Raw genomic sequence first — 14,836 nt, 5'->3', positions numbered from 1 at the left:
TTGCTGGCCTCAGGTCCAGTTACCCCCACACCTCATCTGCTCTCCTGACATTGAAACTGAAATGCAGGTACCCGGGACTGGGCCAGGCCAGCTTTATGTCTGGAATTCCTCCCTGACCTGTGTCCTCTTGAAGCATTTTACATTTTAGTGCTTTGTTCCTGGGACGCAGTGAGCCTTGGACAGCCCTGAGCACAGACTACTGGAAATGAAATGGGAGGTCTCTGGTTTGAACCCTGGGAAAGCCAAATCCATGAGGCAGGAGACTGTTTACCTGCTAGAGTGTGCCCAGGCTCTGACTACAATGTGAGCTAGAAAAGGCGCATTTTGCTTCTTTCAGGAGAAAAAGGCCCAGCTCCACAGGCACTGGTTTTAGCACATACGGACAAGCGGCCAACATCGTGATGTCATCTGGTGGTTTGGTTTGGTTTGGTTTTACTCAGACTTCAAAAACGATGAATGGGAAATTGAGAGAAAAGCCTGTTACCACAAGAGAGTACTTCCAAATACACTTTGTAAATAGGCAAGTTATTTTCACAATTTGAAATTTGTCACAGAACAAGAGTGAGAGCAGGGCGAGGTTTTCGTCCCAGTTCCCCATCTGTGTGTGTCACTGTGAGAAGCGCCGCTGCTGTGCCAAATCACACAGTAATAGTCAGCCTCATCCTCAGACTGGAGCCCGGAGATGAGTAAAATCCCTGCATTGGTCGAAGCATCTTTGGATCCAGAGAAGCGGCTGGGGACTCCAGAGCCCTGGTGCTTATCTGAGTCTGATTTGTACCTCAGGAGATACCGGGGAGGACTCCCTGGCTTCTGCTGGTACCAGGATATGTGGTAGCCACCAACAATGATGCCACCGCTGAAGGTGCAGGTGAGTCTGGCTGATGCTCCAGGAGATGCAGAGAGGGAGCTTGGCTGAGTCAGCACAGGCTGCGAGAGGGAACCTAGAAACACAGGCATTTATGAGTGATAAGGCAGAATGGAGGGTAAAGTTTTTCAGGGATCTATGCCAGAAGAGTCAGAATCAGGCTGTGTGGCTGACCCTGGTCTCTGAGGCCTTTTCCTACCTGTGCAGTGAGAGAGGAGCAGGAGGAGGAGAGGAGTCCAGGCCATGGTGGACACTGCCTCTTACCCCGCAGTGGGACTGGGCTGCCCCAGGCCTCCTTTTCTTCCCACCCTCTGCAGAGGAGGGGCTGCTCATGCAAATGTGTTTCCAGGCAGGGACTGCCCAGCCCCTCCTTGAGACCTGGGGATGCAGCTCAGCTCACTTTGCAGACTGAGCGGGAGGAAGGTTTGCTTTTCTTCTTGCAAGGCCCTGGGAGGAAGCACCTGTTGAGACCATACACAGGTCCCTGCTCAGGGAACTCTGCCAGGCCAGAGGGGACACAGCTGCCGAGTCCCCATCAGTGAGCACGGGGCCCAGACCCAAGGCCTGGATTTCTTTGAGTGAATGGTCCTTACTGAACAGCTGTGTAGCAACCACAGGGCAGCCCCACAACATCCGACGCTGGTCCCAGGACACACACTTTCCCATGGCTCAGAGACTTCAAAACCCAGCTGGTCTCTGCCACTCCCCAGTCACTGTCACTGTCTGGATTCGCATATCCTTGATCTGATTCCTAGACACTTCTATTATGCTATGAATTACTACTGTGATTTCTCACTCCCAGTAGTAGTCTTGGTCTGTGGGATGTGCAGACATGTACATATATAACTTTTACAGGTGTCAGCACCACCACAGAGTGTTCTAGAAAAATCTAATTGCCCACATGTGCCATTAGGGTGGGCATTATGGAAAAGAGATCAGCTAAGGAGCTGGGTTGAAGGGCAGCTTGGGGCTATTCAAAAGGACGGTGAATAATGAGACTTTTCCAGGAAAAATAAAAAAATTCTTGACATGTTAAAGGCAGCAATTTAGGAAAAGTTATATATGCAATGGTTTCATATGTTTTATAGGGACATGACTCAATTTAGTAATATAAGATAATTAATAGATTTGGTACACTTACCTTTATCAGTGAACAATGATGTATTTCTCTATTTAATGAAGTTAGCCATTATCTCCCTAAGTAAAACTTGTCATTGTCTGCACAGTTGTGTCATATTTTTTGGTCAAGAATTTGTCATAGATGTTATACTATTTCTTTGTAATGTGATATTGCCACATGTATTTTTTGGTTGGATGTTTTCAGTTTATTAGAAAGATCAGTATGTATTTTGCTCTCAAAGTTCTCTTGCAAGTGAGTTGAATGTCTGAGGAGACAAAGGCAGAGACCATCACTTCTCAAAGTACCACGTCTACTCTTGTGCTAACTGTGCAAATGGCCCCTGAATTTCTAGACTCACAAGGTGCTTTAGTGAGTAATCCAGAATCAGGATCACTCACTTCCCTCAGGTACTCTCTCCTCAGGGCATTTGGAGAGATCTGTCTCATTCAGATGAGGCAGGGAAGGCACTCCCTGGCTTAAACCCCTTCAGTAACTCCTCATTTTTATAAAACCTGAGCCCTGAGGCCTCCACAGCATGCCCTTCACACTGTGGCCCCTGCACACCCCCACAGCCCAACTCACAGCCTCTCCTCTTAATTTGAGGGCTCCAGACTCACTCGCCTCTGTCCTGGGAAACCCTGAGCTCCTGTCTTTTCCATGACCTCCACACCATCTTCTCCTCTGCCCATTGGGAGAAGATGGGCTTCTACTTGAAATCAAAGTGTAAGCTTGCATTTTGTCCACATTGTACACCTGTTAAAAGCAGAACACAACCATCTCATCATAAACAAGGATACTTTCAACACTGGTTATCATGGAAACATTTGAGTCACACAAACATACTGATAATTTTCTAATGAATTGTTTGTTCCCCTCAGCCAACTTTGACCATCATCAATGTGGTTCATGTTGTTTAACTTTTCAACACCTTTTACCCATCAACTTAGCCCCTGGCTAGGTGATTTTTACAATAGACCAATGAAGAGGTATCATAACATTGGTATATAAATTAACCAATATATGCATTTGAAGTGTTCCCTAATTTTTGCACATTAAAGCAACAGATTTCAAGGATTCTCACACTAATTGACTTTTTTGATCATCCATGTCTAAAGTTAATTTATTGTAATAATTGGGAAATTGAAGTAAGTACAATGAATGCTAAGATTTGCAGATGCAGGACTCACAGCATTTCATATTGGATCAGAATATAGTCCAGATGGGCACCTACATTTCTAATTATTTATCGTCTTTACCCAGTCCTCCTAGTGCAGAAATATCTCTTCTGTGGACACAGAGCTCACAAACCCATCATTCTTCCTTCAAGTATTTCCTCAACAAAGTCTATTATGGGACTTCTGGTGGATGAGTTTAATGTTTGAATTGCATTGATCATATGGCTGATTTAAAGCTCTGTAATGAATATTGTGTTGAAGGATATCTAATGTAAAGTTTCTTAGTTGTAGAAATATTACCAGAAATTTTCCCAATTCACCCATATTCTGCAGTGTGGGGAAAAGAAAGAGAGATCAGCCTGTTACTGTGTCTATATAGAAGGAAGTAGACATAAGAGACTCCATTTAGTTCTGTATTTGAGATGCTGTTAGTCTGTGACCCTACCCCCAACCTTGTCCTTGCAAGAGACATGTGCTGTGGTGACTTAAGGTTAAAAGGATTTGGGGCGGTGCAGAATGTGCTTTGTTAAACAAGTGCCTAAAGGCTGCTTATGGTTAAAGGTCATCACCATTCTCTTAAATCTAGAGAAAAAGAAAAACATTTGTCTCCTGCCCGTCCCTGGGCGATGGAACATCTCCAGGTAAAACCCTTTGTGTGCTTTGTTTACTGAGTAAGGAGAAAACCGCCTTTAGGAATAAGGTGGGGCTTGCTGGAGCAATACTGCTAAAAGGTTTATGGAGATGTTCGCATATGCATCTCAAGGCACAGCATTTTCTTTTAAATTTATTGATGTTACAAGGATTTTTTGTTCATATGTCTTACTGCTGATCTCCTCCCTACAATGATCCTATTGTCCAGTCACTCCCTTATCTTTTTGATGGTAAAGATAATTATCAATAAATACTAAGGGAACTCAGAGGCCGGGGCCGGTGTGGGTCCTCTGTAAGCACAGCACTAGTCCCCTGGGCCCCGCTTTTCTTTCTCTACACTTTGTCTCTGTGTCTTATTCCTTTTCTCAAGTCTTTCGTCCCACCTAACGAGAAGCACCAACAGGTGTGGAGGGGCAGGCCACCCCTTCACTGCAGTTTGTTTGCTCTCAAGGGATTTCTGTCCCAAGAATTTGCTTTATGATCTACTCGCTTCCTGTGGTTTCTTTAAGCAGGACTGGGAAAGCCCATCACATCCTCTCCACTTTCTCCACATGAACCCGTGGGATCCAGCATATATGGATCCATGGGAATCAGACCATAAATGAGTGAACAGAGGCTGCAACTGGCAGCTGCAGAGACCAGCTGGGCTCTCAAGTCTCTGGGCCATGGGGAGGTATGTGTGATATATATGTATTTTTATATCCATATCCTTCTCCTGCTAACCAAATCCAAAGGCAAAAGTTCTTACGTAATATCTTCTATTGAATGAACTTGGAATCTCAAACACAAAATATCCAGAATTTTTTTAAAAATTATTATCTTGACCTCAGATCTGTATCTCTTTTTGGAATTCCAATATAGGCGAACTCCCATATTTAACAAACATGTATTGAGCCTGTCCTTAGTGCCAGGCAGTGTTTTCGGCTCTGTAGGTACAGCAATGACAAGACAGAAAACAGCAACAACTACAGTGAGGAATCTCATGGAGGTTGGATCTCAGCAGGGGAAACACAGTGAATAGAGTCACTAACAGTAAAGAAACCTCTTCATGTGGCTGATCCCACCCTGACCAATTAGTCACCCTGGGGATTTGAAGCCCATTGCTGACAGCTGAGAGACATGCATTTCTATAATTCTGAAGAATGGATTCACATGCTCAGAACTTGATGGTGTTATTTGACTATGTGTGTTATAAATAATCCTGTGTAAACAGAATGTGGTCATTCTTCTTGGCCTCATTAATGGCTGAGATCTTACTGTAGGTCAGAGGTAAAACAGAACATTCCCATCCTCCAGAGGAATTCCTCAGGGTAACTAGACAACTGAGTGTGAGGAGATAGCTTTGCCACCAGATAACCTCCCTACAGCTCTCTTTGTGACAGAGGAAGAGCAGCAGAGACACCACAGCCCTGGAAACCTGCCCTGGGCAGGTGGCGAGGAAGAAGGAAGGTAAAGAGAAGGTGAATAAGGATGCCTGGGCGGGGGCTGGACCTCCTTTCCTTGCCCAGACACAGAATCCTGCCTTTCCACTGCTCTCCAGCTTTGTAATTGACCTTTACCCCCACCTATCACTGAGGAGGCTACAAGCGCCCTGCCACATAATGACACCTTGGGAGCCGTTTTCCTGTGCTGGGCCTCAGTCCTCAGTCTCCTGCACCTGCACATACCACAAATCAGTGCGCTCCCAAATCAGCTACTTCAGCACTGACACCTCCCGTCTCATGGTTTCTGACAGAGCTCTGGGAGGTTTGATTGTGAGCTTTAACAGCAGCCCCTTGAATGTGCAGGGCATCATCCCATGAGCTCTACACTGCTCTGCCCTGACCCTTGGGGCTTTTGCTCAATAGAAAGTAACCAGAGAGTTGATTTGATCGCATGTGAAGTAACCGCTGAGCTAAATGCAGCACACCAACATGGCACATGTATACACACATGTAACCAACCTGCATGTTGTGCATATGTACCCTAGAACGTAAAGTATAATAAAAAAATTCAGAATAAGATAAATAAAAACAGCATATATATTTTATATATATATACACATATATATAAAAGAAAGTAACCAGGTCTCTTTTCAGGTGTGAAAAGTGATGGTTCACATTAATCTTATTGAATAGGAGGGAAGGGCAGCAATGAGTCCTGAGTCCTGTGAGCTTTCCAGAGAGGAGTGTGACACACTCGATCACAGCTGCCGGCTGTTTCCATCACAAGGACACGCTCAGAGCCTCAACCATTGGCCTCCTTCCTCTAGTCCTTCTCTCCATGGTGTGAGTCACACACAGTCTTCCCAGCTCAGCTGCCACATTACTTGCCAGAAACCTCGTCTCTCATGCGTACAAAGCCACCATGTCCTAACTGGACCATCTGCCTTCACTCTGTCCCCTCCTTTTTCATCTTCCTTAGAGAAGCTGGACTTTGCCTCCTGAGTCTCAAAGCAGAGAAGCAGAGTCTCTGTCTTCCTTGCTTACAACCTCCTAATGGCTTCTTGTTGCTCACTGTCTTCTGGGCCATGTCAACCCTTGTATACCTCACAATATGCCTTATTCTCATTGACTTGTTGGTGCTCACTCTTCTGTGAAGCATTATCCCTGCAAAGACAGGAACCCTGTCTGTCTTGTAAACTCTGTATCCTGAGCACTCTCCTGAGACTGGCACATAGTAGGTGTTTAGTAGACAATAAGGATGAACAGACCTTTGGGTTAGTGCACCCGCCTGAGGCAGACCCAGCTGGATTCTGTCCCTGCTCCCCCTGACTCATCTTGAGTCTATCCCCAGGGCAGCCTGTTCCTGGAATCAGAGACTTTCTGATTTTTTTTTTTTGAGGCAGTCTGACAATGCTGTTGCTAAGGGCTTCCTCTGAGGGCTGGCTGTGAGAGAACAAAGCTGTATTCTCTAGATCACTGTCCCCGAACTGAGTCTTGGGCTCTGGTTAGGGGTATCACCAAGAAACATCCACACAAATGGTAAACAGATCAGCTATCCTGGTTCTGGGGGGTGCTGTTGGAAGGTCATGCTCCTAGAAGACCTGGTGTGTTCCCATCTCACTTTCCCAGACTGCAGCACTGTTTGGACCTCCAGGGGGCTGTCTGAAGCCAACAGGAGTGATCAGCCTTGTCCTCAGCCTAAAGCCCAGAGATGCTTAGGAAGGCCTCTTTGAAAGATTGATAGCCGGAGCGTCCATCCTGGATCCCTGCGGGCAGATATTTACTTCTATGAATCAGCAATTTGGAGGCACTTCCTGTTCATTGTTGGTACCAGTACACAATTCCAAGAACCTTACTGCTGCTGATTCCAGTGCAGGAGATGGTGGCTGGTTTAGCCACAGACAGATGGCTCAGTCTACCAAATGAGCCCTGATTGCCCAGGGCACTGAGAGTCAGGAGACAGACACAGGCTGAGGGAGGCAGCTCAGTGAGCCAGGGGAGCAAGGCAGAGCCCTGGTCCTGCCAGTGCCAGTCCCTGACTCCTTGTCTCCAGCCACATGTGCCGCGACTGAGGAGAGTGAGGAGAAGGGGGTGCAGGCCATCGTAGAGATGTCTCTAGAGCTCTGCTTCCCGAGCCACATGGATTAGGGGGAACAGCCCCTCTTCCCTGGCCTCTCTTAGAGGAGGGGACTTAATGCGAATCTATCCTGACCCCTGGCTGTGCCCCTCACATAAGATGCTGAGTCTGGTTATTCTTTGTGAGGAGCGGGTGGTTGGAAGTTGGGAGAGTGTGGCCCATCACTGTCCAGGAAACCTGGAAGGATACAGCTGCTGGGCCCAATGAACAGTAAAGGGAAACAAGGAGACAAATGTCTGGTTTGCAAGCTGAGATCAGCCATGAACTCACTTCCTAGGCTGCCAGAAATCTATGGGCCTCTCTTCCTATTTGATTCCTCACTAGATCAGCACATAAGGGAGAGTGCTGGAGCTTGGGAATAATCAGTTAGCCTATTTGTGTGGTTCACTGGATTCACTGGAAATGCAGAAAACCCGAGGAATCAGGAGAAGGTGCTGGTTGAGGTTAAAAAATAGAGAGATAAATGTAAAAGAATTAGCCAACTTTGAGCTTCTTCAGAACTAAGGGTATCAGAGAGTTTGAGAAGTACTCTTCTAATACGTGCCTGAAGACATTGTATGTAGTTTGGGGTATAAATTGTTCCTCATACCTGAATCTATTATGCTCCAACTAATATGAGCAGGAAATTTTTGTTTCTCTGTTTTGTGCATTGGGAAGTCAGGAATAATGTACTCAAGGCTTTCCATTGAAAAGCGCAGAAATTTTCTCTGACCTCACAAAATCCACAGAAATGACGAGGAGTGTTATAATAATAACACTATATAACATCATTGACTAGCAAACAATTGGAATTACCTAAAAGCTAGAATGCTTCACTGGTACTCAGTTCAAAATACAATGATCAACTATTAAAATATTTTATCCTTTTAAATAAATGGAACACTACTTACATTAACTTTAAATGACAAGAGCATAAAGGTGGATCAAACCGGAGGAATGAGCACAAGGTTTAATCACCATTGTAGAAATGTTAAAAACAGAAATTTAAAAATGCATCCAAATGAAGAAAAGTACTTATTCTGATTGCTTGGGATAAGGTAGCTTAGCAGAGAACTTGGTGACTTTTAATACTTTTTGATTTTATGTAATAGGCATGTATTGCTTTGAAAGTAACTCAATAAAATAAACTTTAATAACACAAAAATGGAGAGTTTATTCTCTTCGCTCTTAGCTCAGAAAGCCCGTTGTCTGAAGAAGCTTCTTTCTGGAGGAAATGCATTTAGACTCAGCCTTTAGGTCTGATCCTGCTGTTTCTGTTTTTTTTTTTTTAATATAAAACAAATAACTTTTGCTTTGTCTGATTCAATTACTGCAAATCACTCTCACATTTCCTCCACTTCAGGGCACAAGGAGGGACAGGAATCAATTCAGACCCTTTCCTTCCCCTTTCTATGGCTGGTCCACATGTAGGCTGCCTTGACGGCTGGCGTGTCTGATCACACAGTCTCCACATCATGAGGGCCAAGGGAGGTTTATGTCTTGGTACCTCTTATGAGTCTGTCACTGTGCTGAGCACCGCTATAGTAGAGCGAGCAGTAATACTCAGCCTCGTCCTCGGGTTGCGCACCTGACAGTGTCAGGGCAGCTTTGCCCCCAAGGAGGGAGCCTGAGAACCGGGCAGGGGTCCAGGAGTGTTTGTTGCTCGTATCATAAATCAGTGCCCTGGGGGCTTGTCCAGGTTTCTGTGGAACCAGTTTGGATAGTGACCACTGGTGAGTGCTCCAGTGCTGGAAGCACAGGTGAGAGTGACTGTCCCTCCTGGGGACACAGTCAGTGAGGGCTCCTGAGTCACCACAGTCTGGGAATTGGACCCTGAGACAAAAAACTGACACAGGTTAGAAATTAGAAGGGGAGACACAAGGATCCCTTCAAAGGCTGGTATTTGAAATCTCTCTTAACCTGGGCAGCAAGTGAGCAGGAACTGGAGGAGAAGCAGAGTCCAGGCCATGGTGCTGATACTGGAAGGGACCCCTGGTGCCAGAGCTGGGGCTGGATTCTGATGGCTCTTTATCTCCTATTGAGCTCTCTGCATGGAGGGGGTGTGTTGTGTGCTGCTTTATGCAAATCCTTACTGCCTTTATCACCAGCTGGGTCCACAGCCCTGAGAGCAGCTACACTGTGAGGGGCCAGCCCAGGGAGTTGGGTGCTGTGGATTTGCCCTGTGGGAGGAAGCAGCTGCTCTAACATTTACATGAGTCAGTGAGCAATTGTGCAGGGTTCATTAAGTTTGAACCTCTTGAGCTTCTTACAATCCAAGAGACCCAGACCGCCCCCTGGTGGCTTTCCTGGACTGAGAATGTGTTGTTTTTCACTTGTTTCACAAATAACTATTGATTTATCTTTGGACATTGCCACAATATTTCCCAGGCCAATTCATACCCATTACTTGTCTATTCTTTGCTCATTCCTATTTGTACTACTTTCTCTTGCTGTTGCTGAAATCCTGCCCCTGACTATAATTCGATTTTAGTGTTACATGATGTTCATTTTTATTTGAATGATTTGAATGGCTAAATTGTTTTAATGACCTACTGACTTTATGTAACTATTTCTGTTGAGCCTTATATTGGATAAACAGCTAGTTTAAGTGAGAATTTTTTAAATAATTTACTTTAGACAATTTTTTTTTTTAATGACAAAGGTTGAAGGTTGAAGTTTTATTGTCAATTCCAATCGAGTAGAAACTCAAGTGAGCCATGAGGATGATCAACAGGGTCTGCATAACGATCCCACTCTCACCCACCCCACCACTCAAAATCCTCTGGACACCAAGCCTGTGTGAGCTTTGCTGGTTGGCAATGCTTCCTACATAGAATCACACATTGCTGCTAGCAGAATGCAGCATCGTCTATTACTCCACTGGGAGAGGACAACTGGATGCTTGTGCTTGGAATTCTCCTAAACTCTGCTCGTGTGCCTCTTCCCTTGAATTATTTTAATGTGTATTATTCCACTGTAGAAAAATTATATTAATGAATGTCACAGTTTTCAGTAAGTTATGTGAGTCCTTCCAGGGAATCATAAGAAGTAAAGGGCTGTTGGGGAGCCCTGAGCTTACAATTAGCTTCAGAATTGAGAGTGCTCTTGGGAAGCCTTGGACCTCCCAGGTTCCAATCTCACATTATTCTTTTTTTAACTTCAAAACAAGTTTTATTTGGAAAGAGTTTCTCATTTCGTTAAAGCTGCAGGGAGGCTTCTTTCACAGTTACGCTTGTGGAGATCTAGTAGTTTCAGAGATCTCAGTGTTCAAAAGTATGTTTTCAAATCAATAACAAAACCAAACACATGCCAAAAGGAAATCACTTTTAGATTGCTTTGGAAGGTACAGCCATCGATTCCAGGTGTTCTCAGAAACGGGCTCACCACTTCCTTGGAAAACAGAAAGCATGAAATCAGTGCCCACAGAAGGAAATGTCTTTAAATATGTTAGTTATTGGGACAAGATTATTCACTCCTTAGAAAATACAGTAAGATAAAAAGTCTAAGGTGAAAAGTATGCAGCACGGCACCAGTTTTACAGAAGGATTACAAGATCCTGGGATCAGTAGCTGTTGGCTTATGGCACAGAATATAAGCGTAGTCACTGGAAGTGGCAGAAGAATGATGATGAGCAGGGAGTCTCTCACAGTCTTACTCAGCCTTTTAACTTGCTAAATGAAGAGGCTATGTTCTGTAGCATCTTTGAGAGAACATTTGAGACCGCTGGAAAACAACAACAACAAAAGCCATTCAGTATTATTTCCCAGAACGTCTATATTTGTGAAAGGCTGTCCTGTTTCCACTGAAAAGTCTTGACAACCTTGTTTAAAATTATTTGACTGTATAACTAAGAGTTTTTTTCTAGGCACTCAGTTCTGTTTTATTTGTCAGTATGTATGTTACATATATACCACTCTGTTTTGATTAGTGTAGCTTTGTAGTATGTTTTGAAATCAGAAAGTGTGAGACCTCCAACACTGTTCTTCTTTTACAAGATGACTTTGACTGTTTAGGTTCCCTTCATACTCTATATAAATTTTAGGTTTAATTTTTTTCTATTCTTGCATAAAATATTATTGGAATGTTTTCAGAGATTGCAATGAATCTGTCGATTCCTCCTGGTTTGTTTTGCTAGCATAACAATATTGAGTTTTCCAGTACATGAACAAGGGATTTTTTTCCATTTATTTGTGTGTTCTTTAATTTCTTTTAGCAATGTTTCATACTTTTAAATCTACAAATCTTTCACCTCTTTGAATAACTTTATTCTTAAGTATTTTAGTGTTTCATTTTTATTTATTTGTTTCTTTGGGACAATGTCTCACTGTCACCCAGGCTGGAGTACAGCGGCAAGATCTTGGCTCACTGCAAACTCTCCCTCCTAGGCTGAAGCGATTCTTGTGACTCGGACCCCTGAGTAGCTGGGATTACAGGCATGTGCCACCACAGCTAGCAATTTTATTTTATTTTTTCTTGTAGGAACGAGGTTTACAATATTGGCGAGGCTGGTCTTGAACTTGAACAGGTGATCCCTCCAAATCGGCCTCCCAAAGTGCTGAGATTACAGGCATGAGCTACCGTGCCCAGCCATATTTTACTCTCTCCAATGATGTTGTAATTTGATTTGTTTTATTAATTTTGTTTTGGGTTGTTTTCTCTGTCCTTGTTTAAGTATTGAAATATAAGAGATTTTCTAAGTATTGAAATATAAGAGATTTTCTTTCTTCTTTCTTTCTTTCTTTCCTTCCTTCTCTCTTTCCTTCTTTCTCTCTTTCTTTCTTTTTTCTTCTTGAGACAGGGTCTTGCTTTGCAGCCCAGGCTGTCCTTGAACTCTTGATCCCAAGTAATCCTACCACCTCAGCCTCTCAAAGTGCCAGGATTACAGGCGTGAGTCACCATGCCCAGCCATGAGATGTTTTTACATGGTGATTTTGTATTCTGAACACTACAGAATACATTTAGTCATTCTGACAAAAGCTGTTTTGTGGAACTTTTAAGGGTATTCTACATATGACATTAAATCCATTGAAAACAGAGATAATTTTACTTTTTATTTCTAATTGTTATCCTGTTTATTTATTTCTCTTGCCTTATTGCTGTGGATAGGTCTTTCAATACTGTTTTGAATAGAAGCAGTGAAAGGGTGCATTGTTGCTATGTTCCTGATATTACAAAAGCGTATCTTTGGTCTTTAAGATTGTGTATGATGTTGGCTGTGGGATTTTCATAGATAGCCTTTACTATGTTATGGTAGTTTCTTTGTATTCATAGTTCATTGAGTGTTTTTATCATGAAAGGGTGTGGAGGTTTGTGAAATGATCTTCTGTAGCCAGGGTCTTACTGCTTTGCATCTGGAAGAGCCACTCTGCTCTACACCCACCAAACCCCCTCCAATATATGCCTGCTGTTAGAGAAGAATAAATACTTTGTGTTCTCCTGGGGCCAGTGGCCAGTGGCCACTCCACCAGACCCACAGCAGTGGTCACCTGTGTGAGGGGATCGGAGAGAAAAAGAGGCCCTCATGGGTAGAATTGTAGACTCAGCTTCAAGCCATAGCAGCTGTTACTTCTGTATAGCTGTTGACTGGGATGGAACTACCCCTGCTACCCTGGACTCAGACATGGGCAAGGGGTCCAGGGAAAACAGAGGCATGGACCAGAATCAGAAACAATAAGGTGAGGGGACTAGGCTCAGGCTCCTGTGAGTAGTTTGGGGTGACTGTAATAGTAAGTGCCCCATTTTCCCCAGAGTTGGTGGCTGTGCTGATGAGTCTCTCAAGGAAGCCAGTTTCTCCCTCACTCTGACCACCTGCTGCTGATGGCCCCTCATCCTGTAGATTGATTAGAAATGACTCCTTCATAATTCCCAAATTTAGGAGACCAGCTAGACTTCTATGGGTGGCTTCAGAGTTTCCATTAATAGGTTTTAGATGAAAGGAAAGGGTGTGCAATGGTTTCTTCAAGCAAATCAGTCCCCTCTTCTTATCTCCCAACCCCTTCATAGAACCTCAGCTGAAACAGTCACCAGAATACATTCCCCAGGTTGGGTGGAGAAGCCCAGGTTGATTGAATCTGGTTATCTGTGAGGACATAGCTGCTGAGCCCAGTGAGCAGTCAGCAGATGATGCAGGATGACTTCCCAGCTGTCAGCATCTGTAGACCCCTGAAGGACAACCTTATAACACCCAGTGCTGCCCCAGTTCCAGATCTACTGAGTCCTTCAGTTTCTCCCTGCCATTGTCTATTTTCTCCTTCACCAAAGATACAACTGCAAGGGCCCCTGTTAAGCTGCATTTGTACTTATTACTCTGCACAGTATTCAAGTACCATGACATATCTTTCTGGTCTGTGCTGCTATTTTTAGTTAAATCCTGGAATCTTGGTCTTACTGAAGGAGATTCTCTGATAGACATCACAGCAGGGAGCCCAGTTTGGTGAAGGAGAAGCCACCAGAAGAGCAGGCCTGTGCCGAGAGATGCTTGCTTCTTCCACACTCAAGAGCATAGCCTCTATTCAGGCTGCCAAGTCTTGTCCTGAATACTCAGAGCTCTCAAGATGGGGCTCCTCTTGCTCTCAGCCCACCCACCTTCAGAATCAAAGAACCCGGGAATTAGGTGTTTCACTGCACAGAGGGAGAGCCAGGTTGAGTTCTTCTGTCTCTTACATGTTACTTATGCACTCCTGGCTTAAGCCCCTCTGTGTGGGGACCGAGGAGCACCCTTGCATCTTGTTTTGAAAGACATATGAGGACCCTCATTCAAAATCCTGGCTGCTGCAATGTTTGGGGAGGTCTTGAGTCTGCAGATTTGAAGAATAATAGAAAGAAGAATTAGAAAAGTGAAGAGGCATTATTGATTGGGCATCGTATACTGTGTATTTAGTGCTAACCGATGTGCTCACTTGAGGGTAGCTGTGTTAGAGAAGCCCTGTCTTTGAGGTTCAGCTCATAGACCTGGCATCAGGAAGAGGAGAGCAGCTCTAACTCTGCCTCTTCCAGGCTTCGAACCCTGTGTTCAGTTGGCAGATGAACTACAAGGTAAGTTTGTATCTCAAATGAACAATATTGTGTGGGAGTTACACATACTAATTCTTTGTCATTGTTTTACTGAATTCAAATTTAACTGACCTTCGGTGTTTTTATTTGATAGATTAGAGAACCAGGCCACAAGCACTCCCTCTCTAATCACGACCTACTGAATGAAAAGCAATCATAAAGCTGTTGTCAGGATTAAATGAGGTCACACTCTTAGGAATTCAAAAGCCGTTGGCCGATAGTAAGGTTGCAGTTGTACTAAATCTTGATAAAACCTATCAAAACCTCTGGGATACAGCAAAAGCAGTGCTATGCTGCTACCTGTGCCTGATTCTGAGGACTAAAGGGGAGGAGGAGCCTCCACTCTCAGGCAGGGCCCTGGATGCCCCTGGACCCGTGAGGGAAGCTGCAGCAGCAGAAGCCACAGGCCAGACCTTAGCAGCAGTTGCCAGG

The 14,836-nt window shown here is 44.3% G+C and overlaps 1 protein-coding gene and 1 gene segment (V, D, J or C); one reads left to right on the top strand and one right to left on the bottom strand.

Annotated features, from left to right (window-relative positions):
• Positions 1 to 14,836, top strand: part of MAPK1 (mitogen-activated protein kinase 1) — a 235,831-nt gene that overhangs the window by 45,696 nt on the left and 175,299 nt on the right. The gene's annotated exons all lie outside the window — the stretch shown is intronic.
• LOC116459132 (immunoglobulin lambda variable 5-39-like) lies at positions 412 to 2,048 on the bottom strand. The segment is given in 2 exon segments: positions 412 to 941; positions 1,065 to 2,048. Coding segments are annotated over 2 exon segments (456 nt in total).

The sequence above is a fragment of the Hylobates moloch genome, unplaced genomic scaffold (genome assembly GCF_009828535.3).
Source record: "Hylobates moloch isolate HMO894 unplaced genomic scaffold, HMol_V3 SCAFFOLD_19, whole genome shotgun sequence".
NCBI lineage: Eukaryota > Metazoa > Chordata > Mammalia > Primates > Hylobatidae > Hylobates > Hylobates moloch.
This window is presented reverse-complemented; position numbering and strand designations above follow the sequence as displayed.